The sequence below is a fragment of the Sinocyclocheilus grahami genome, unplaced genomic scaffold (assembly GCF_001515645.1).
Source record: "Sinocyclocheilus grahami isolate Dianchi unplaced genomic scaffold, SAMN03320097.WGS_v1.1 scaffold3.1, whole genome shotgun sequence".
NCBI classification, from domain to species: domain Eukaryota; kingdom Metazoa; phylum Chordata; class Actinopteri; order Cypriniformes; family Cyprinidae; genus Sinocyclocheilus; species Sinocyclocheilus grahami.
Genome location: NW_015505182.1, coordinates 8,983,162 through 9,006,285, shown reverse-complemented (window position 1 = coordinate 9,006,285; position 23,124 = coordinate 8,983,162). Strand labels below are relative to the sequence as shown.

General features: G+C 35.1%; 1 protein-coding gene across 1 annotated transcript in view; it reads right to left on the bottom strand.

The window, feature by feature from the left end:
• The window catches only part of LOC107581844 (cyclin-dependent kinase 18-like), a 93,113-nt gene that overhangs the window by 8,557 nt on the left and 61,432 nt on the right, over positions 1-23,124 (bottom strand). The window contains exons 3-11 of the mRNA XM_016267521.1: positions 18,925-19,052; positions 15,951-16,076; positions 14,051-14,107; positions 11,941-12,210; positions 10,211-10,334; positions 9,901-10,021; positions 6,825-6,922; positions 4,457-4,562; positions 4,234-4,276 (exon numbers count right to left, since the gene is read on the bottom strand). Of these exons, the coding sequence (XP_016123007.1) occupies positions 4,234-4,276; positions 4,457-4,562; positions 6,825-6,922; positions 9,901-10,021; positions 10,211-10,334; positions 11,941-12,210; positions 14,051-14,107; positions 15,951-16,076; positions 18,925-19,052 (1,073 nt within the window). The remainder of the gene's footprint in view (positions 1-4,233; positions 4,277-4,456; positions 4,563-6,824; positions 6,923-9,900; positions 10,022-10,210; positions 10,335-11,940; positions 12,211-14,050; positions 14,108-15,950; positions 16,077-18,924; positions 19,053-23,124) is intronic.

The following is a 23,124-nucleotide window of genomic DNA, read 5'->3' as shown; positions in this document are numbered from 1 at the left end:
TCTCTGTGAAAACCTAGCTAAAGTCATTTTTTTGTGTGATTTACTGTTTTCTGCATAAAATCATCCTTCATAAGGTAAAGAACACTCTGTGAAAATGTAACCGTTATATCTTTAATATTGACTGAGTACGGCCATGTCAAAGATTGAAATTATAGTGAAATTAATGGTTGAAATCAAACTTTGATGCTTGTTATCTCATAATTAGATTTTTGAGACTTTAGCCTGATTTTCACAGAGAGGGTTACAAATAATCGATATTACAAACACAAATCGCAAATATTACTAAATATGGCATTAAAAGTATAAAAGTCACTAGTTTTTATAAAGTAATGCTGTCTAACAGCGGCACATGCAGGTAAAGTTACAGCGGCGGCTTGTCTCCCTTCGGCCCATAAACTTACAACAGAGACCCCTTTGTGTGCCGTGACTTTTTTGGGTTGTAATTGAGAATGAATGGGGGAAAGTCACGTGAGAGGAGGCAATGCCTATATCGCATTATAATTGGATATGATCGGTTATGATTGAATGTGATTGGTTTATGCGATAAATTTCGCCTCTTGTTTTCATGTAAGCTTTCTGTCTGAATGAAGAAAATGATGCCGTTATTGACTAATTGGAAAGTAAGTAAACAACTCTCCCGCTTAGATACCACTGCTTTGTGTCACGTCAAAATAAAACTTGAAATGGTCTGAAAACATGAGGACCGAGTCAGTTTTTAGCGAGCATTCAGCGTGATGAAATGAAAGATATATACGAAGCTGTGATGGTGTTTACAGAGCTTTTATGACGATGACCCGAAATAAGTTGACTATTAAAAAGAACAGCTGAACATCAGTTCACAAATAAAAAATATTGGTAACATTTTACAATAAGGTGTCATTTAATGTGTTAACTAACATGAACAAACAATGAACATTTATTACAGTATTTATTAATCTTTGTTTACTTTAGTTAATACAAATACAGTTGTTCATTTTTAGTTCACAATGCATAAACTAATGTTAACGAACACAACTTTTGATTTGAATAGTGCATTAGTAAATGTTGAAATTAATATTAATTAAGATTAATAAATGCTGTAGAAGTAGGCTATTGTTTATTCCATGTTAGCTAAAGTAGTTAACTAATGTTAACTAAAGGAGCATTATTGTAAATTGTTTCCAAAATATTGTTCAAATTGTTACTGCCTTTAGTTATTATTTTGGAATAAATATAAAAATGCAAAAAAACACTATGAAATGTATAATTAGTATAAAAAAATAAAAAAAAAATATATATATATAAAAAAATAATAATATTAATAAAATACAAAATGGAATTATATTTGTTCTCTCTTATGTAATATTTATTTAACTAGGAAAATGTGACAACATTAAGTGTAACAGGGACATATATATAGGCCTATGTATGTATTTATATAACTGCTTCCTCATTTTAAAATACCACCACATGCCAGCATTACTGTATATGCAACGTATACTGTAGACTACAGTCAGAGCGCTGTGATCAGCATTGAGTCTTTAGCCTGTGGCACTCCTCTTTGTTCAGTCATTCCCCCCAACATAATCTTGAACAATATTCCTCTGAAAGGTCCTTACTCTTGCCTGTACCTGAGTGAAGCGTGGAGGTGTCAGCCTGCGTTTGTTTACCTGTGTTTTGATAACGCTATAATGATTCGTTCCTGACACCCCTGCCTGTATCAAACTAATTGGACCTGGAGGAGAGCAGGCAGAGAGGGGAAGTTGACACCATAATTAGCTTCTGAGCTCACTCCGTCTCGGCAGCGAAACTCTTAACAAGGCCCTTTTTTCACCCGGGGATTTGTAGGAACTGAAGACAGTTGCAGTTCCATGGCATTAAACAGCATCTCACTGGCCTCTGAGTCTGCACATGTGCTGTGAGCTTGTTAGAAATCATACATAAATGTCTGTTCTAATGCTAGAGCTTGACCGATATAGTTTTTTTTCTTTTTTGTTTGATATGGATTTTAGTTATGATTGATTGATTTTAATTGAATAGTACAGATAATTTTTAATTGATTAGTAGTTGATCAAATTTTTTTGTTATTTTATTGCTTAGTTTTGCCACAATTATGATTTATTTTATTAGAGATTATTCTGATTTATTATTATTATTATTCAGTTTAATTGATTAATAGTTGATCTTTTAATTGATCTTATTTGTAATAATAATTTCTAAATTTTGACACTAATTCATATTATTGATAATACATATACATGATTAGACTATTAGAAGACTAGGGGCTTGTGTTAGTAAAACGTACATTTGTAAGATTAATTTGTGAACATTCCGATTGCAAAACATCTTTGCATAAATATAATTGCTTATTATTTAGTCATTTTAATTAGAAGTTTTTTTTCATCTGATTTTCAATAATTATTTGATTTTTGACACGATGCATAATAATTAGAGTAACACAGGGCTAAAACACAGTGTTAAAAATATGAATATTTGTGACCAGTCTGAGTCTAATATTGTTATTAATAATAATACTTATAATAGTACAAAAAATGCTGCCGATACGTGTTTCTCGGCTGAGAATGAGCAGCTTTTACATAAATTATAGCATAGTGTATAGTATAGTATAGTATAGTGATGTGTTGGAGACATTTATCAGTATGACATGATATTAACCAATAGAAAAGTGTGAATATCAGTATTATCGGATTATTGATCTCTTATTATGCAGATGTCAACAGAATTGCATGCATAGTTGCATGGCTGTATTTACAGGTGCATTATTGTTATCATCTGTTAAGACGGGTGTTTTTAACAATAAATTGACCCTTTATCAGATGTATAGACATGACTTACTCACATTTGTCTGTCAAAATGGGCAGTAATTTTCCTGTTTTATCCATGCTGTGCTACCAGAAATATTGTCTTCCTGCTATTCTGCCATATGTTGTCCTCCGATGACCTTCTTCATCAGCAGGGCGTTTCTAAACACAATACCACTGCTGGCTAGGTATGTGTGTGTTTTTGGACTATTCTCAGTCCAGCCCTGCAGGGCTGTTGTTTCTGACATCTGATATAGACTGGCAAATCCTCATATTGTGTAAATCTATTATCTAATCCTATTGGCTCCTCCTCAACATTCCAAGAAAAGGAAAGATAACTATTGACAGAACAGTGCACCTCAGATAATATGTTTTCAGTAAGAATGTGCAAGTACATAAACAAAGGGCTTGACGCTTATTTTATTTTATTTTTTTTACCAAGGAGGATATGTGCTGCTAATTTTAAATATTTAGGAGGGTATAAAGAATTAAAAGTGCAATGAAAGTGTAGATGCAATGAAAGTCCAGTGATGTTTCTTCATTGGAACATATTGAGAGAAATGTAGTATTACATCACTTGCTCACCAATGGATCCTCTGCAGTGAATGGGTGCCGTCAGAATGAGAGTCAAACAGCTGATAAAAACATCACAATAATCCACAAGTAATCCACACGACTCCAGTACATCAATTAACGTCTTATGAAGCAAAAAGCTGCGGGTTTGTTAGAAACAATTACCATTGCTTTCGGCCAAAGTATGAGTCCTCTATCCATAATATTGCTTTCTCAGGAGGAACATTTTTCTTGTCTGAATCAGGAGAAAAATATGTGCAGTTTTAAACAAATATGCTGTGAGAGGTCAACATTAGGTCAACATTATGGACTGTATTTTGTCTAGAAGCGACGGTTTAAAGTTAAAACATCTTAATGATGTATTTGTTTCCGACAAAGATGCAGCTTTTTGTTTTACATGACATTAATTGATGGTCTGGAGTGGTGTGGATTGTGGATTATTGTGATGTTTTTATCAGCTGTTTGGATCATTCTGACGGCACCCATTCACTGCAGAGGATCCATTGGTGAGCAAAGTAATGATACATTTCTCCAAATCTGTTCTGATGAAGATTCAAACATCTTGGATGGCCAGAGAGTTCAATTTCAGCAAATTTTTGTTTTTGGGTGAACTATTGCTTTAATAATCATGAAATTGTGTATATTCTAAACATTGAAATTAATGTCATGGTTTATTTTGTAACAAAAAAAAAATAAAAAATTGTACAATGCAGGACTTTTTATTATAAACAACCCAGAAATACTCACACTCGTGGTGCATTGGCTGAGGCTTCAAATTTGTGTTTGCATACTTGCATAAAGTATGTTTCTAGCTCAAATCAGAATAATCCAACTTTTTATTCAAGATTATTTCACTTACCAGCAATAAAGCGGTAAGAAGATCTATTCCCTCTGTGTCAAGCCTTAAAAACAAAACAAAAACATGCTTTATATTACAATATTCATAGCATGCAAAGTCTCCGAAACATAGCGCTCTGTTGTTATTTATACATACAGGTGTGTTTGTTTTTGTACGTTTTATTTAAAGAAGCCGAAAGCTAGTCCTGTTGCTTGCAAGTTAGTTTGTGGTGTTTCTGTGGTACCTGGGCACATGATTAATGAGCGCTTGTGCTCTGTACTGAGGAAACAGGTAGGATTTAAATTCTTCATTAGCTGTGATTCTGGGCCAGGTCTCCTCAGTTGGGGTGCCTGGTTATGGAAAAAAGTGAAAGTATTTTAGTATGTGTCCTACAGTGAAATAATTAGACCTCCATTCAGCCTCAGACGGGGCACCCACGACCACCCACAGCCTGTTCACTGACCGCCTGATGCATATTGCATAAAAAATAGCAGATGTTTTGTTGATCTGGCAAGCTCCGATCCGGTTGGCTGGCTTTGCACAGCTTCTGAATCAAATTGCACAGGTTGTCATGTTTACAGCTGGTTGCTGGAACGAGCGCTTTTGAGGAGCATGTAATCACTCAGTCTGAGAGTGTGCCAGGAAATCACTTAGTAGTAAAGTTGAAACAAGTAGTTTTGGATACAAAGAAAGTCTACATGTTTTTGTGTGTGTGATTTCTATAATGGCAAATGTTGAACATTACATTCATTGTAATTATTTTTCAGTTCATATGTCAGTCTGGTCTTGTCCTATATATTTTCTTTTTTGAAAGTAATTATTACTTTTATTCACAAAGGCCACATTAATTTAATCAAAAAAGTGACATTTACACTGTTACTAAAGGTTTTAATTTTAAATCAGCATATTAGAATGGTTTCTGAAGGATCATGTGACACTGACGACTGGAGTAATGATGCTGAAAATTCAGCTTTGCATCACAGGAATAAATTACATTTTAAAATATATCCAAATAGAAACAATTGTTTAAAATTGTAATAATATTTAGCAATATTACTGCATTCTAAAAAATGCTGGGTTTTTACCCAAATGCTGGGTTCAGCCTTTTGGGTCATTTTATTGGGTTATTTTAAATATTTTTTTTACCCAGGTGCTGGGTAGTTTTTCTGTGACTAAGCTGCTGGGTCATTTTTAATGCTGGGTTATTTTTTTCTATCCAACCGCTGGGTTGAGCCTGTCTTCAACAAAACAACCCAGCTGCTGAGTTACAGTGAGATCACAGGCTTTTTGAGTCCGCTAGAGAGCGGTTCTCAGCGCCGCCGCTGATTTGGTGCACTTATTCAGCAAGATACAGGTTTGTATACATTTAATTTAATTTATAAAGTCTTTACTGTGCTGTAAATGCAACATAAGGACGAGATGTCAGTCAGCAGCGGTCAATTCGCACGATGGAAACACCATTTTGCCTAGCATAACATTCGTTTTTATTCATTATAATTGTATTTGATTGTATTTGTTATAATACTGAGTTTAATTAAATTTGACGTTAAAATATGTTCTCTAATCTCAGTGCTGTTTGTTTATGGACAGGTTTTGGAGTCAGTCACGGCATCTCTCAGCTACGAGTGAAACGCGAGGCCGCGGTCTAAAGTTCGCAGTTCCCCCGCGAACAGCAGCCCTTCACCGGCTCATATTTCGGCGACAAAACAGCACGAGAATTACCACTATTTTGGTAAAAAGCGATTACAGAGAACGGTTGAATACATTTAAATTAAAATGCTTTTTTTAAATGTTATATTTTTTATGTCTAAAATGCTTGTTAAACAAGTATAAATGTATGTAATATTGTAAACTATGCTGTATTCACCCAAATAAATTCAATTTGTCTTGTATCTTGCCCATGGGTGTTCTTGCTTTATAATAAATGTTCATCTTTTGATTATTGCTGTTGCCTCTAGTAATACTGTGTGTGTGTGTGTTTTTTTTTTATTTCCAGACCATTTTAAGCCAGCAATATAATAATTTTTAAATAATATTTGACTTAAATAAAACAACCAAGCATGTTGTGTAATAACATTTAACCAAACCAGCTGGGTCAAAATAACCCAGCATGTGTTCTGTCCAATATTTACCCAGCGCCAATAACCCAAATTGGCTTGTCTTTAACCCAGCATTTTTTAGAGTGTGTTTTTACTCTATTTTTAATCAAATAAATGCAGACTTGGTGAGCAAAAGACATATTTTAAAAACATTAAGAAAAACGAACTAACGTTTGAATGGTTGTGTATAGTTGTTTTAACTAGACAAATCAATCTAATTAAAATGAGAAATGTAACTAATTGAAATATGCAAATGTAATCAGATTTTCACATTTGCCATAAGAGAACCATTTTTTTGGTTCCCAAAAGAACCTTTCTTAAAATAACTATTTTTTTTTTTCTGTGTAAGAACATTTTGATAATCTAAAGAACATTTTTTCCACTTTAAAGAAGCTTTTGTGGATTGGAAAGATTTCATTAATGTTCAAATTTCTTCATAGAACCACAGATGCCAAATAAAGAAACGTTATCATTTATACATAATTAAAATGACCAAAAAAAAGTCTCTCGTACCCATGAGGCGAAATATCAGGTGTAGTTCCTCTTTGACAGTCGATCCAGGAAACATGGGACGGCCTGTCGCCATTTCGTACAGGATACAGCCCACGCCCCTAGTGATACAGAGACATCCATCATTTTACTGCTGCATTATGATCATAAAATCTCTTTAATTTCAGTGCTGTTATTCTATAAGTCAAAGCTTTTAAATGAAGCCAGCAGACATCATTTGAATATATCAGATCAGGACTGTCACAGATGTTTTAGATATGGCGTCTCTGAGAATATTGTCCTATCACAGTTTGACGTCTGCTTGACTGGAGGGTAGTTTCGGGAAAGCTGTGAGGTGGAGATATGGGAAAGACACATGTGGCTGCTGTCACGCTCGGATTGATTAGCCCACTGGACTAATCTTGAGGATTAAACACAACGGCATTTTTATCGAACAGGACGGCTTAGCTTTAAAAAAGCATTTATGTCCGAGTCAGTGTCAGCTATCCAAGGTTGCCCAAGGAGTGCGTGTCAGGGTGCGCGTGTGACGTTAAAAGGTTATGTCAGGAAAGACAGAATTCAATTTTCTAACTTAACGTTTCTTCTGGAGGACTGAGCAACAGTCAAGAGCTCTTTGGCACGATCAAAAGGCAGTTTGATGTATTATTTCATATGGTTTATAAATTGAATTTTTTTTCTAAAACAAAAGGTTATGTGAACTCATTTATTTAGTTATTGTGACATGAGATGTTGAATAAATAAAAAAAGACTGAATTGAATGTTTGAGTGCTGAGAAAGCAAAAAAAAAAAAAAAAGTTCCAGTGATGGCAATCATCTCAAGAACACTTTATAATAAATAAAACCTGACTCATGTTAACAGTATATAATAAATGCGTGGCCTATATTTAAGATTTTTTTCATCCATTACAGTTTTAACATTAGATTAATGTGATGCATATTCAACAGTCATATATACATAAAACAATTAAGATTTATATAACAGTACTAATTCATTGAATTTATTTAAATGCAAAATAACCAGGTATATGTAATAATCATACATCTAATTTACAATATGTAAACCGATCTCATACATTTTAACTAAGTGAATCTTGCTTGTTCCACAGCAAGCCTTTTATTTTATTTTATTTACCAATTCAATGTATTCAGTTTATTCAAATTAAAATAATTTTACCTTATTTAATAGTACCTTAAGTATTTTTTAACTCATATCGATGCAAATTCTAAGCTATGTCACGATTTATTTTGAGCGTACAGAGTTAAATTGATCTAAATCAATTAATCTCTAATTGAAATATAATTGAATAATAATCTAATTTAACATAAATCTAAAAAATTAAAATATGAGTGGTGCTTTGTTTGCAAATGTAGCTTATCTGATTTAAATGGTTAAAATTGCCTATTTAAATAAAATTTAAATTAAAGTTTGATTTCATTACATTTGTATTATTTTAATTGTTAAATTGGTCTAGTTTAAATTTGTCTAATTTAAACGGAATAGGTTTTTACAAATTTCAACCAGGTTTTTACATTTGCTGAAGAAAATATGAGTGGTGCTTTGTTTGCAAATGTATCTAATTCAACTAATTTCTAATTTAAATGGTTACATTTATTCCTTTAAATGGTTACATTGACTAGTTAAATGGTTCAATGTGTCTAGAGAAAGAAAAGATGAGTGGTGCTTTGTTTGCAAATGTAACGGTCTAATTTAAATAGTTAAAATTGCCTATATTAAATTAAATGCGAGTTATTTCAGTTGGTTTAGTTAAATTGGTTAATTTTATATCATTTACATGGTTAAACTTGTCTAGTTTAAATGGTTAAATCTCTCTAATTTAAGTTTGACTAATTTTAAGACAGGTTTTCACATTTGCTGAAGAAAATATGAGTAGTGCTTTGTTTGCAAATGTAACCTATGTAACCATAATTTTTTTTTTTGTAAAAATAGACATAAAAATGGTGTTTATTATGATTTTAGATTATGGACTATTTTTGCTTTTTTTATATAGTCTCCTAGCATTGTGTATGAGCAGTATTATTAGTTTAGCTTGAAGCTTTCCTAATGTTAGCAACAGATTGTGGCCGATGCCGTACTGTAGCTCTATGGTGTGCAGTGTTTTCTAGCAGCGGTTTTTGGGAGAAACATCTTACCACATGTCTATCGGTGTTGAGTACTCTGTAGAACCCAGCAGGACATCAGGAGGTCGATACCACAAGGTCAATATAATTGAATAATAATCTAATTTAACATAAATCTAAAAAATTAAAATATGATTGGTGCTTTGTTTGCAAATGTAGCTTATCTGATTTAAATGGTTAAAATTGCCTATTTAAATAAAATTTTAATTAAAGTTTGATTTCATTACATTTGTATTATTTTAATTGTTAAATTGGTCTAGTTTAAATTTGTCTAATTTAAACGGAATAGGTTTTTACAAATTTCAACCAGGTTTTTACATTTGCTGAAGAAAATATGAGTGGTGCTTTGTTTGCAAATGTATCTAATTCAACTAATTTCTAATTTAAATGGTTACATTTATTCCTTTAAATGGTTACATTGACTAGTTAAATGGTTCAATGTGTCTAGAGAAAGAAAAGATGAGTGGTGCTTTGTTTGCAAATGTAACGGTCTAATTTAAATAGTTAAAATTGCCTATATTAAATTAAATGCGAGTTATTTCAGTTGGTTTAGTTAAATTGGTTAATTTTATATCATTTACATGGTAAAACTTGTCTAGTTTAAATGGTTAAATCTCTCTAATTTAAGTTTGACTAATTTTAAGACAGGTTTTCACATTTGCTGAAGAAAATATGAGTAGTGCTTTGTTTGCAAATGTAACCTATGTAACCATAATTTTTTTTTTGTAAAAATAGACATAAAAATGGTGTTTATTATGATTTTAGATTATGGACTATTTTTGCTTTTTTTTTATATAGTCTCCTAGCATTGTGTATGAGCAGTATTATTAGTTTAGCTTGAAGCTTTCCTAATGTTAGCAACAGATTGTGGCCGATGCCGTACTGTAGCTCTATGGTGTGCAGTGTTTTCTAGCAGCGGTTTTTGGGAGAAACATCTTACCACATGTCTATCGGTGTTGAGTACTCTGTAGAACCCAGCAGGACATCAGGAGGTCGATACCACAAGGTCACAACCTCATTCGAATAGGTTTTTGTTGGGACTGATTTTGCTCTGGCCAAACCTTAACAAGCAAGATTAGACAGATAGTTAAGGCGATGAACAAACGTTGCTGGGTAACCCAGAATCTGAGCCAAGAGTCACATGGGAGACCGCTGCTGGGTAATGTGCTAAAAACAAGTCAGATATTCTTTGTACAGCGCACCAAAGTAAATGCATCAGTGAAAATTCAGGCCTTGTAAGAAAGTCTCACCAAAGTCTGCCAGTTTGAGTTCTCCCTTGTCATTAATGAGCAGATTCTGAGGCTTCAGGTCCCGGTGGAGAATCTTCCTCAAATGACAATATGATAAACCACGAAGAAGCTGGAACATAAATATCTACAAGGACAGAGAGGCAGATGTTAGCATTTCTAAACTTAAAGTACCAACAAAGACAGCATTTTAAATGTAGCCAGCTGCCTTCTAAGATGCCTAATTTTGAGCAAATTTGAAAGCAACATCACATGTATGTATCCACTGCAAATTTGAAAATAGTTATAATTTACTGCCATTTTAGTATAATTGGGAAGCTATTATTATTAATATGACTGATACTATTTTATAGTTGAAATAATACGACACTGGTGCAACACAACAACAACATGACGACAATGAGCACCTATAATAATAACCTCCAGCAGGGCTGTGCAACATCCGGAATTTGAAATGAAATTGGCCTTTGAAATTCTAATCCAGTTCCTGAATTTTAATCGAGCCAAACAGGATGCAGAATTGTCATTCAAATGAGAACACTATTCTAAGAGTTGTTTTGTAATAATTCATACTGAAAAATGAAATAGTATTACCCATAAACAGCCCACATATTTGCTATTTCTAGAAACATATAATTAATAGTTTATTTCTTAATAAAAGGCTAAAAACACATCTAGCACTCTCTAATCTAATTCTTTTTTAGTTATTTGTTTTCTTTTTTATTAAGAAAGAAATCCCCCTCTAACAGTTAAACTCTCAAATTCTTTTTCTAACTGCTTGTTTTCTTAAAAAAAGTTCCCTATTCTTTTTCTATTCTATCTTTTTGTTTTCTTTTTATTTATTATATATATAAAGAGAAAAAAACACCTGCATTAGGTTAACCGAGATTTGTCATAGCACTTTCTTATTATTGCTCTTTTGTTGGTTGTGATTGCTGCTATTGTCCTCATTTAAAAAAGCGTCTACTAAATGACTAAATGTAAATATATTTAAATATTTTACCAATATGTGTATACATAGAAACTATTTTGACTAATGAATGACTAATAATAAAAACATTGCCCTAATAATATTCTAATATGATGACTTGCGGCTCAAGACACATTTCTTATTATCATTGTTGAAAACAGTTGTGCTGCTTATAATTTTTGTAAAAATGTTTTAAAAAATACTTGTTTCAGGATTCTTTCATGAATAGAAACTATCAAAAACAGCATTTTTTTGTAATCTTTAGCAACATTATAAATATCTTGACTGTCATTTTTGATCAACTTATTGTGTCCTTGCTGAATTACTAAAAAAAATCTCTGAAGAATTATATCTTTATATCTAATTATACTTAATATGATTTATTATTTGTCATTTTAATGAAATAATTACTAATATGGATTTGTAAGAATGCTCTAATTTAACCCTCATTTTAAGTCTTTTTTTATGCAATAGAACATATTTAAATATTAAAGGGAGAATGAATGCACACTTTTGCTGAGGTCTTCTATGTCTGGGCTTTTTCTTTAAAGAAAGGCATCCCCGTAATTTTAAATCTGAACCAAGCTGATACTTAAATGAAGTCTCAGAGCTGTAAAAGAACTACGTTTAGCCTAACCCTGACCTCTCCTGACATGTTTTGTAATGCATTCCATCATGGCGTGTTCCCATTAGCGAGAGCTCAGCAGCCACTGGGTGGCAGCCCTGCTTCACATCGGTGTTTTCCATTAGCAACCCCGCTCACGTACTCCATCTCATTTAGATGGTGTGATTCAGGCTGGCTGAAGAAGATGCCTGTGGCTTGCCAGTTTAGAATGTATACTCTTCGTGACAATGTGGGTTTTGAACAACTGGGGAGCTCGAAATCATAGTTGTGTCTTTCAGGGAGGAGGACGCTACCTTCCCGTATGGCCGTGCATGGGGCGCCCTCTTCGTGCTCCAGACGAATCTCTTTCAGGGCCACCAGGTTTTCTGTGAGTTTGCTGCGGCCTTTGAATACCGTTGCGTATGTGCCCTGTTTGACAGACAGGAAGACAAAAATATGTCAATCTTCTGGGGAAGAGGAGTGGTGCTGAATGGATCAGTGGTTCTCTACTGGAGTAGCTCAAAATGATGTATTGCACAAAAGCAAACAGAATTGTCTTGAAATCAAACATTATTATTACCTTAAACTGCGTAATTGCAGTAATATGACATATTAAAGAGTATGTTTGGTTCTCTTGAATTTTGATGGACAATTGTTGTTTTGATGGCATGTCACGCAACCTGCCTGCATCTGTCTGATTTCACAAGCTTCTACCAAGTGACAGATTCATTTGTGCAAAAACATTGAAGAGGTTGACTTGAAACGTGGTCATTGATGTCAACAAGAAACGTCCTAAAAAAATTATTATGGTAAATTGCACTGCGTTTTTGCATTCAGCATTGTTTTGTCCTAAACTATATCAGACTTGCGATTCACTATATGAGAGCCACTGAATTAGACCAGTATGAAACTTCACACAGTCTTCAGACAAATCTGGGAGTGTTGATCCTAGTTTCTAGTTTGGTTAGAGATCTTTGTCTTCCACAATGTCTAGAAAATCCAAACCGCTCTTTAAAACCAGTGATCTATTGTCTATGAAAGTCATTTCATATTGACCGTATTTCACTGTATGTTGGCTGGAGATGAGCATAGCTAGAAAAAAAAATTCAAATTCCAAAAATGAACTTTTTATGTTTTATGGCAATTTTTGGTATACTTCGTTTTAAGTGGATAATGCATTTATTTGCAAAAAAATACAGTAAAAATGTTTATATAGTGAAATATTTGTATAATTTAAGTGTTTTCTATGTGATGGTATTGTCAAATGTAATTTATTCTTCTGATGCAAAGCTGAATTTTCAGCATCATTACTCCAGTCTTTAGTGTCACATGATCCTTCAAAATCATTCTAATATGCTGATTTTTTAAATAAACATTTCTTATAATAATTTATTTAATATTTCTGTGGAAATGGTGATAGAAAGTTTTAAAGAACAGCCTTTATTTGAAAATCTTATGTAACAACAATGTAACAATATTAATGCCTTTACTGTCACTTTTGATCAATTTATTGTGTCCTTGCTGGATAAAAGTATTAATTTTAATTTAAGACTGCTCAAAGGTGATTGTCCTTGTAAATTGATAATCCTTATAAATTAATTTATATAAAAGTGTCTGCTAAATGACATGCCTATTAAGGTTTTTAAATGTGATATTACTGATATGGTACTCACAAAAGAGCAATTTCTAGCTGATGTAATATCTTAGAGCTGAGAATAACTGGAATAAAACCATATCGCACTTTTAAAATTTTTATTAATTTCCCTGACTTTTCCTGGCAGAGATAAAAGCACCTTTAAACGTTAATGAAAACATTTATAACTGATACAAAGATATGAAAACCTGCTTTACCGCTATTTGTTTCTTTATTGAAGTGAATTCACTGCAGCCCGAGTCCAGTATTTTTCCAATACTTCAGGTTTTTCTCACACGGTCATTAGATACGGTATTCCTCAGGGTTGTACTGTATGTAGTACATAATTTTTCACAATTTGCAATGTGCATGCTTTGTTGCACTTAATGGAAAATTGACGGACTAGTCACAGTACAGCTTTGAGCATATAAAGACTGATGTCTCTTCATGCCAAAAAAAAGCCCATTAAATCAGAATCCACATTCAACACGACTCATATTCACTGTAATCGCCTGCGGGGAATCTCGTAATGAACACATTTGATTCTTCATTTCGATGGCTGCTGTTTTATGTTTTTAATTTTTGCCTATAGCATCTTTCTTTTTTTTTCCACCAAAGAAAGTGAAAACATCTTACCTCTCCTAGTTTGCCCAACTTCACATAGGTCTCCAGTTTCCCAAAGCCAATGTCCGACTGGAAAAGAATGGAATACAGTGTGACCAACATGTCTTCAATTTGTTGAAATAATAGTTTGTTGACAACATTTATGAATAGTTTTAGAAGTTGTAAACAGTGCATTGATATCAACATATGTAAATAAACACATTGAAGAGCTCGATATGTAAGTGAGGCTGTTTTTAATGTTGTTTAACGTGAAGTAGAGCGAGTGGAGGGCATTGTGTAGGAACCACTGAGGTTTTTCCTGTGTGTAGCAGAAGGACGTGCTTAGACAATAAAAAAAAACATATTCTGTGAATGCGACCAATGCCTTGTAAACCTGTTGTACATCAAGTTTTATTTGTGTGGCAGCAGCAGCATAATTATTTTATAGAAATTGACCTGAAAGAGAAGAATGGCTGTAGAAGACATTTAGGATAATGTTTTTTTATAGCAGTTCTTGCAGTAATGGTGAATACACCTTATGATGTGTAAGTATTTTTATCGATATTTTTCAGAAATTCTAGACCAATGCATTAAGTGTGCAAACCTGTTGTGCATGTTGTGTATAGCACTATTCACAATATATATTTCGAAAGCAGTAGTAGGCCTATAGTTTGACAGTAGTTGAACTTAATGGTCACTATAGAGTGTAATGAAGTAAAAATACCATTCATTTTCTCCATAGTGAATTATTTTTGAATAGTAGGCCCAACTTAAAAACCTACAAATCAGACCTACTGTGAGCTACAAGGTTGTTAATCAATATTATATGCTTCTGTTGAAGACATCAGCCAACATTATTTCAATTTATTGCATTCAGCAGTGGAATACCTGGTGAAAACTACATTTCCCATGATTCTGCAGAGAAATCTCCACCAATCAGAGAACTGTTAATGATGTCAGTTTTCTTATACTCTCAAACTACTATTATTTGTATGCATAATATGCATTTTTGCAATACATTTATATTTCTTTAAGTAACAACTTTAATACTTTTATTTGTCCAGTTTTCACTATGCTTCATGGGATTGTTATTCTTTTCCTTAGTAAAGCCATTAAGCATGTTGTTGTCTTTTTGTCTAATTTTTCAAATACTATTTTGCTTCAAATCAGAGTTTGTTGTGATTCACCTGTGGTTCATGCCATTTGGTTAAAAAAAATGTTTTACTTTTTTTTCTTCTTCTCAGAATTATGCACAATACAAACTTTTTTCTCAGAAGTGTAAGATATAAACTTGCAATTGCGAGTTATAAAGTCAGAATAGTGGGATATAAACTCACAATTGCGAGAAATATATATTCAGAATTTCAAGATAAAAACTCACGTTCTGAGAAAAAAATAATTGTGAGTTTATATCTCATAATTCTGAGTTTTTTTTTCTCGCAATTGCGAGATTATATCATGCAATACTATATATCTCGCAATTGCGAGTTTGTATCACACAATTCTGAGAAAAAGTCTGAATTGCGAGATAAAAATTCACAGTTACCTCTTTTATTTTTTATTCAGTGGTGCAAACGGGCTTCCATAGTTTAAGATTAAAAAGAAAAGAAATTAAATGGGTATCTGTGTACTGTTGTATGGCTATAATGCCTAAAAATGTTGTCTGGGTAGGAAGCTCTTATGTTTTTGGAACAGGATTTGTATGTATGCAGACAGGTTTGCTTTTCTTGCAATTTTGTTGAGATATTAACTACATCTTCATATAATTTTGTTTTTTTCTTTTCCTTTTTTAATTGTAGCTATTCAATTTTAAATGCAAAATTTAGGCGGGTTAGAGTTTCTGTTAGTCTGTAGTTATTAATGTGAACTTAGCAATCAAAACGAGGACCTTACATAGTCTAATTAACTGTCTAAGTGAGTTTAGTTTGATTACCAGTGAGGCTCTTCTGGACATGCGGCTGAGCGGTTTGCACGGTGGAGGACTTTCCATCTGTAACTTCTTCAGAAACTCTGGCGGGAGACGAATATCCATGGGCAGAGACATCCTCTTAGTTACATCCTGCACACACATCAAAGAGCTGTCAGTTATTAGCGTTCAGCTAGCACACATATGAAAACGCAGCATGTCAAGGTGAATATGACAGTTTTCTCCACCGCGCAACTCCTATAGGCAGAGCTGACTATTCTTACCATGACGAACTCGGCATGACAATAAGAAAACCTGTCACTTTTCTCCAGTACGAAGACTCTCACTCAATAAAGGATTCTGGCATAATCTAAACACGCCAAGGCAGGGTAGGACAAAATATTGTATCTTACAACGGGCTGAAGTATAACCAACAATCTTCTTGCATTTAAGAAGCTCTGATGGAGTTAGTTCGTAACTCGATTCATCGCCATGGTTAAGAGAGGCCCAAAAATAGCACAGCAATGAGGGGGAATCTTATGTGCTCTGAAAAATGAGAGCGTTCCCTGTGATTCCTCCCACTCTGCCTTGTGGCTGAGTTTGTACGGTCGTGCAATAAAACTAGCCAGCGATTCTCAATAAAATCAGGGAACAAAACATCCTCCTTTCTCCTCGGCGCTCTCCCGTCATGCCTGTGGGAATAAAATAAGGGTGCATGGTGCAGATAAAAGGGTTGCGAGTGCAGAAAGAAGCTGTCGGATTTGAAAATGGGAGAGGGCATTCATTCCAATTTTCCCCCTCTAGATTCATGGCCACTGAATAAGAAAGCTGACAGCCGAGGCAAAGAACACTCTGAATGTGGAGTCTGTCTTTTGTGGCGCCGGACTAACTTGCAGGTAATACTTCCACTTCATTTAATGATGGACTCCATCTTTCTCGTGTGCCTCCAACGGAGGCTTTCCTATCATACAGATACTGAATCGCATGGATGATTATGGTGGAAGAGAGGAGAAAAACGGGGAAGTTGATCAAGGCAGGCCTCTGATTAGTCTGTTGTCATTCAGCAATCCACTTGGCATGGTATATTTTGAACTTGCTTATTTATGGCACTATATATGTACACTTCACAATTTCTGCTAAAATCCCAATAAAATTAGAGAAAATTAGACTATTTACCAAAATCTATAAAAGGTGCATAATATATATAATACACACACACAAACAGTGGAGATGAAAATGAGAGAACAACCTACAATTTCCTAAATTTCAAGGTCAGTGCTTAGTCGCATTGGACGTTTCATTCTGGCGCCACGTGCTAATTTCCTTAATTATGAGACAAACGGTATTTAATTGGCAGCATTCCTCTAATTTTCACTGAGATTGTAAGATTGTGGGCTGCTCTAAGGGGACTGAAACCCTGCAACAGTAGGCTGTCCAGATGAAAGCCAAAGGGATGACCCTTTCAGCCATTGCAAGAGAAGTTGGTCATTCCAAATCTGTGATTTCTCGAATATTGCAGCTTTACAATGACACTAATTCATTTGAGTTCCTCCAAAAGACTGGTCGTCCCTGTAAATTCACGAGAAGACAGAATAATGCAGAGACTCTCAATGGTGAATCGGTTCAACACTGCAGCTGGAATTGCTCGCCAGGGTAAGGGTAAGGATCTGTCTCGGCATGAGACTGTCTCAAGTCTGACTGAAAACGCGCTCTGCAGTAACCAACTCATCAGCAGAAATAATCAAAAGGCAAGTCTAACCTTTGCACTATTGCATTCCCCTGGAAAAACTTAGCACTCAAGAAACGAACAAAAGGGAAACACAAAAGTACCGGAGAATGCAAATTCATTCAAATATAATTCTTCCTCCCATTTTATATTTTTACCATTACCGTGTCTCTTTAGAGCCTCTGTAAAAATGATTCCCATTATATATAGCAGTGTTTATAGTAGGGATGTAACGATGCACTCCGAGCCGGCTGAAAATCAATACCAATATATAACGATTAAAAACAGTTGAGATGTTAATTAAATCACGATACAATTGGGGGTGGGACTTTGAGTTTATATGAATGTGTCTTTGAGGGGAACTGACTATCTTTAGAAAAGTTTACATGGTATTTTCTTTTCATCTTACCTCTGTATAATGCATATTAAATTAGTGTTCATAACCGCAGTGCTGCTTTGTTTACAGTGGCAACCAAGGAAACGCTGTATCGCTGCTGTTCCAGAAGCACCACCTGCTGAGTGTATTTGCATCTCATTCAGGCCGTCTGCTGTTTTTGTTTCGATCAGATACGTTTCATGTAGTATAGTTTCACAAAACTAAAGTCAGACCATTCTGTTTTAGCTTCAAATTTCGAAATTATACAATCCAATTTAGATTAAAATCTGCTCATGCTGCATGTATGCAGCATCTTTGTGTGGATCATAATTAAAATAGGCCTACAGAGGTTGCCTCCTAATTTTAAATGGAAAGAGCACAGTCAAAGCTTTGTTTGTTTATATTGAGAGATTTCTTTCATATGTGTTATTCATTTGATTTGGAGTGTTTTAAAATTACAATCTTGTTTTGCTATATTTCAGTTTCACAAAGAAATATTTAGCAATTTCGTCTAAGAAATAATAAAAGGACACCTTTTCATTTCTAATTGGTCTTAAATATCATTTTGTTAAAAAATCGTGAGAAAATCGTATCGTGAAATCAGTATCGTGAATCGTATCGCATCGTGATTTCAGTGAATCGTTACATCCCTAGTTTATAGACAAAAACTTGTCATTGCTTTAGTGACTCGTCTCCTAGTCTCACCTTAAAGAGAAACAAAGCATTTGATAACGAGGCTTTAGTGCCTCTGGCAAGGACTTTATTAAGTACTCAGACAAGATTACAAGCAGAGCTTGTGGTGTTCTGTTAGGATCACTAGGACTCCATCAAAGCCTCTGGAAAGAGCACTTGGCTGGGCTTTAGCATGGAGAAGGATGAGATGATTAAACATGACTCACCTCCATGGAGAATCGGCGGTGCTGGACTTTGTTGCGGTACTGCAGTTGGGTGGGAGATTGAGCCTGGCTGTCTGGAGCCACTGGACTGGGCTGCAGGCTGTGTAAACCCAGACTATTGGGCACCACACCTGTAAGACACAAACACACATCTTACAGTTACTTTAGAGTTATATATATTATCTGCCAGTAGTTTTGAAAATGGTAAGAAGGGAGGATCGCTAAAATGTGCTTAACACAAATGCCAATTAATTTAATAACTATAGATATTTTTGAAAAAAATATTTTAACAATGCCACACAAACTATATTATAATAATTAAGTAATTGTGCATACATATTTTGTAGTAGTAACAATGTTAATAATAATATATATATTTTTTTTTATTGTGCTATTATTTTCTGCCTAATAATGATAATGAATCTAAAATATTGCAATATAATGAATATTTCTGAAAACAAACATGTTAACATTATAATAATAATACTAAATAATAATAATACATTCTTTATTAAACTAAGTAATTGTCCTAGTATTGTCTTGTACAATTGTTTGGGATGTGAATATAATTTCCCTTATTTTAATTTGGCCATATTAATAGTTAGCATCACCATAAAAACAAACCGTCTGCAGCGTTTTATAGATGTGATGTGCAGAATGTGATTATTTTGTCAACACTGTAAGGATTTTCTGTCTGACTGTGGTTTAGTAGATGGAGCTGATAGTCAGAAACCATCCTGTAGCCTCAACTCATTCAATATTTATAATAAATATTTGACAGTATTCTTGTATCTAAGGGTATTGAGTGACAGGCAAGGAAAAGCACATTTTGTGAGCGAATGGAAGAAGCAGGAGAGCATAAGCGAACACTTGCTTGATATATACAGTAAACTTTATAGATCTTTATTTTCAGTTCTGTACCCCCACTCAAAGCCTATAGGCCATGTTTTAGTGATCCTGCTGTGCTTTGTTTGGTTGTTGCTTCTATTACTCCGGAAACCTAAATGGCAACTGTTGCATTCATTAGGTCATAAGAGTCGTTTGAAGAGCCTCAACAATCTTTTGTGCCTCTCTTGAGCCGTAGTCGCCCCACCTCTTCTCTGATTAGCCCGCTAACACAATAACCATGAGGTCAGCTTTGGCATATGCTGATGACGGCATCATTAATCAAGCCCACCGCAGTTAGCAAAGCGATCGCAATTATCGCGCCGAGTTTCATGCATTTATGAGGTGGCTATCTAAGTGCATGTCAGTCCAGCCACCCCAATTAATAACGTCTGTGTCAACAGACTGTCAGCACAAATCCAATTACGCCCCTATACAGCATGTCCGATAGGGACCCACAGACGCCACGGCTGACCCCCTTCGCAAGCACACAGCAGCCTGGCATTATCACTGCCAAACCGTATTTTCGGAGAGTGAGAACGAAAATCAAAATGGCTTTTCTGCTCCATCAGTTCAATTTGGATGAGGGGGCTTGAAGGGCCTCCGGAGGCATCGGGGTGGGAGCCCCTGGTCCATTTCACAGCGCCGTGGCGGCATAATTGAGATCCACCTCATTATTGGGCCGAGCCCGGTGCTGAATGAGAATTGCCTGCCAGGCTCATCCGTTCTCATTTATGCCGGTCTCATCCTCTCCGGACCGCACAAGTGAACTCTTTATCGGAGCCATTTAGATGGGAACGCCGTGAAATGTCACATCTGGCAGAGACGGCCGGTCGACGCGGTCGCATTACCCACGGCTGTCTTTATTTTATCCGAGATGATCGCGACAGCTGTTTTGCGTGTTCCTGTTATTACTGTGAATATTAGGGCTGAGTTGCCAGTATCAATCAATCATTTTTTGTATCAATCCTCATTTAATCTCGATATCCATTCTTAAATAACAAGGTCGATCTCTTAAGGCCCATTAATGCTAAAAAAAATAACCATTAAGATAACTATATTAGCATCCACACCATCGTACTGTATGTTCTGTTTATTAATACATTTATGTCAGCTGTTGCTTTAAATGTGCAGTATGTTATGTTGCTAGTTAGTGGTTGAAATGGGTACTGCAGTCCAAATTCAAAATACTGATTCTCCCGCCCTCTTCCTTCTCAGACTCAACGCTCATGCGGGTTGCCAGATTGAGGACATGCAACAGGAACGAGCACAATTCAAAATGGAAGGGGACGAGCCTTACACTGTAATTTGATGAGTTGATTTCCACATTTTAATATACCTCTGGTCATAGAGTTTTTTAGATGGATGCCGAGGCTTTTTAGGTTGGGTAGAATCTGCGATCTCTGATTAAATTAATTTGCAGGCTTCCATGGCTCTAATACGCTGTTTCCCACCTACTGGCAACCCATGGTGTTGCAATACTATTGGGTAAATTGGCAGTGGGCGGAGTCACACAGACTCTGAACATAGCATTCTTTTTTGGAGAAACAAATATGTGTACTTGGCATGTTTCCTAAATATTTGCAAATATATTTATGCTTTAGTAGAGTCAAAAAATTGCATACAGCTCCTTTAAATGCATGATTTAATTCTAATTCCCAATGTTTTGTTGTTCATCAGCTGGAAAAAATTGTTCAGAGAATGATTCTCTCAGAGGATGAGTTCCCTATTCTCATTGAATTAGAATGATTTTTACTTATTTTAGTTTGTTGTAAACTTTATTGCTATAGTTATCGCCATTGGTGTGAACAGGCTTTTAGTTGATGCATGAACAAAACTTAACTAAATATTTTTTGTAGCATGCCTGCCAACCAATATTGCAGTTTTGTTATAAGAAACAATGGTTTAGCTTTCAAATTCTGTCAATTGTATTACTAAATTCAAACCGTTTTGTCACTATTTAATGTGCCATGACAGATAACTGTAGAGCATGTGAACGATCATCTCTTCCTATTTATTACTATAGCATGAAATAGGCATAAATGAAGATCAGAAGGTATCTCATCAGAAGGTAATGGTAATGCATTAACCAAAGATAATAAATAATAGGACCTAATTGAATTGTTACCATTTTTTACTTAGCCTGTTATTTCTATTTTATTTCATTTTTGAAAAAATCTGTCTGAATAACAAGTACTGTACCTGAGATATATCTAGATTAATTGATATCGAATCAAGAGCTTGTGAATTAGAATCAAATCGTGAAATCTGTGTCAGTGAAACCCAGCCCTACTGAATCTACGAGTGATTCGGAATCGGACCCTGCAGTTGCCCAACTAATACGGCATTTGAATTCCTTGTGGTGCGCACAGGTTAATATCGACGGCTCTAATCTCACTTGGCATTTTCTGTTGTTCTGAGTTTGTGCAGGGATCAGAATCCCTCCCTGTCGACAGGCCAGAGGGGTATTAGAGTCCTGACCCCAGAGTGTGTGTCGACGACAGGGTCAGAAATTGGATCTGAACTGCTTGAGCGACTCGGGCCCCCACCAAACATCAAAGCCCATCTCATCTGATCCGGGCAGGCACACAAACTGACCTCCAATATCACGCTCTCACTGTACCTCTCCGCTCGGGCTAACAGCGACGTGATGAAAGGTAAGGATGACCGCCTGCATCGACTCGCTTGCCCAGACTGTCAACGCACAGTCACTGGTTTCTGTACTGTCGAACAAGGAGGAGAGATGTGAAGCTTTGAATATCATCAAAGCTGCATGAGGGTGTGAAAGATCCAATTGAGCAGACGGAGGGAGAGACATGACTCTCAGGTCATAGATGGGAAATGACAAAGGCTGGGACAGATGCTCACGTTTTGTTATTAATAAAGGCACCTTGTGAGAAGAGGAATATCTACCGCATTGTTTTCAGATAAAGTATTACTAAAATATTGATGTCAAAATATGGTATATTCTATATTATGCCAAGAATATAGTGGTTATATCGAAGTATGTGAGTTGTATACTTTTTTTTAAATTAGTCTTTCCTTTATATTGTTCATTTAGACTGATTCACGAACATGCCCAAACACAAGAGGTGGGATTTATTGCACGAACCAATCACTGCCAAACATAACCAGTCATGTCCAATCATATCGCTATGGAGGCATTGCCTCCTCTCACATGACTTTCCCCCATTCATTCTCAATTACCCCCCACCAAACTCACTGCCAGCTTTAGGGAGAGTGAGAGACACTCGCTGTACCTTTACCTGCTGGTGTCGCTAACAATGTTTCTTTAGAAAATCGAGTGATTTATACACT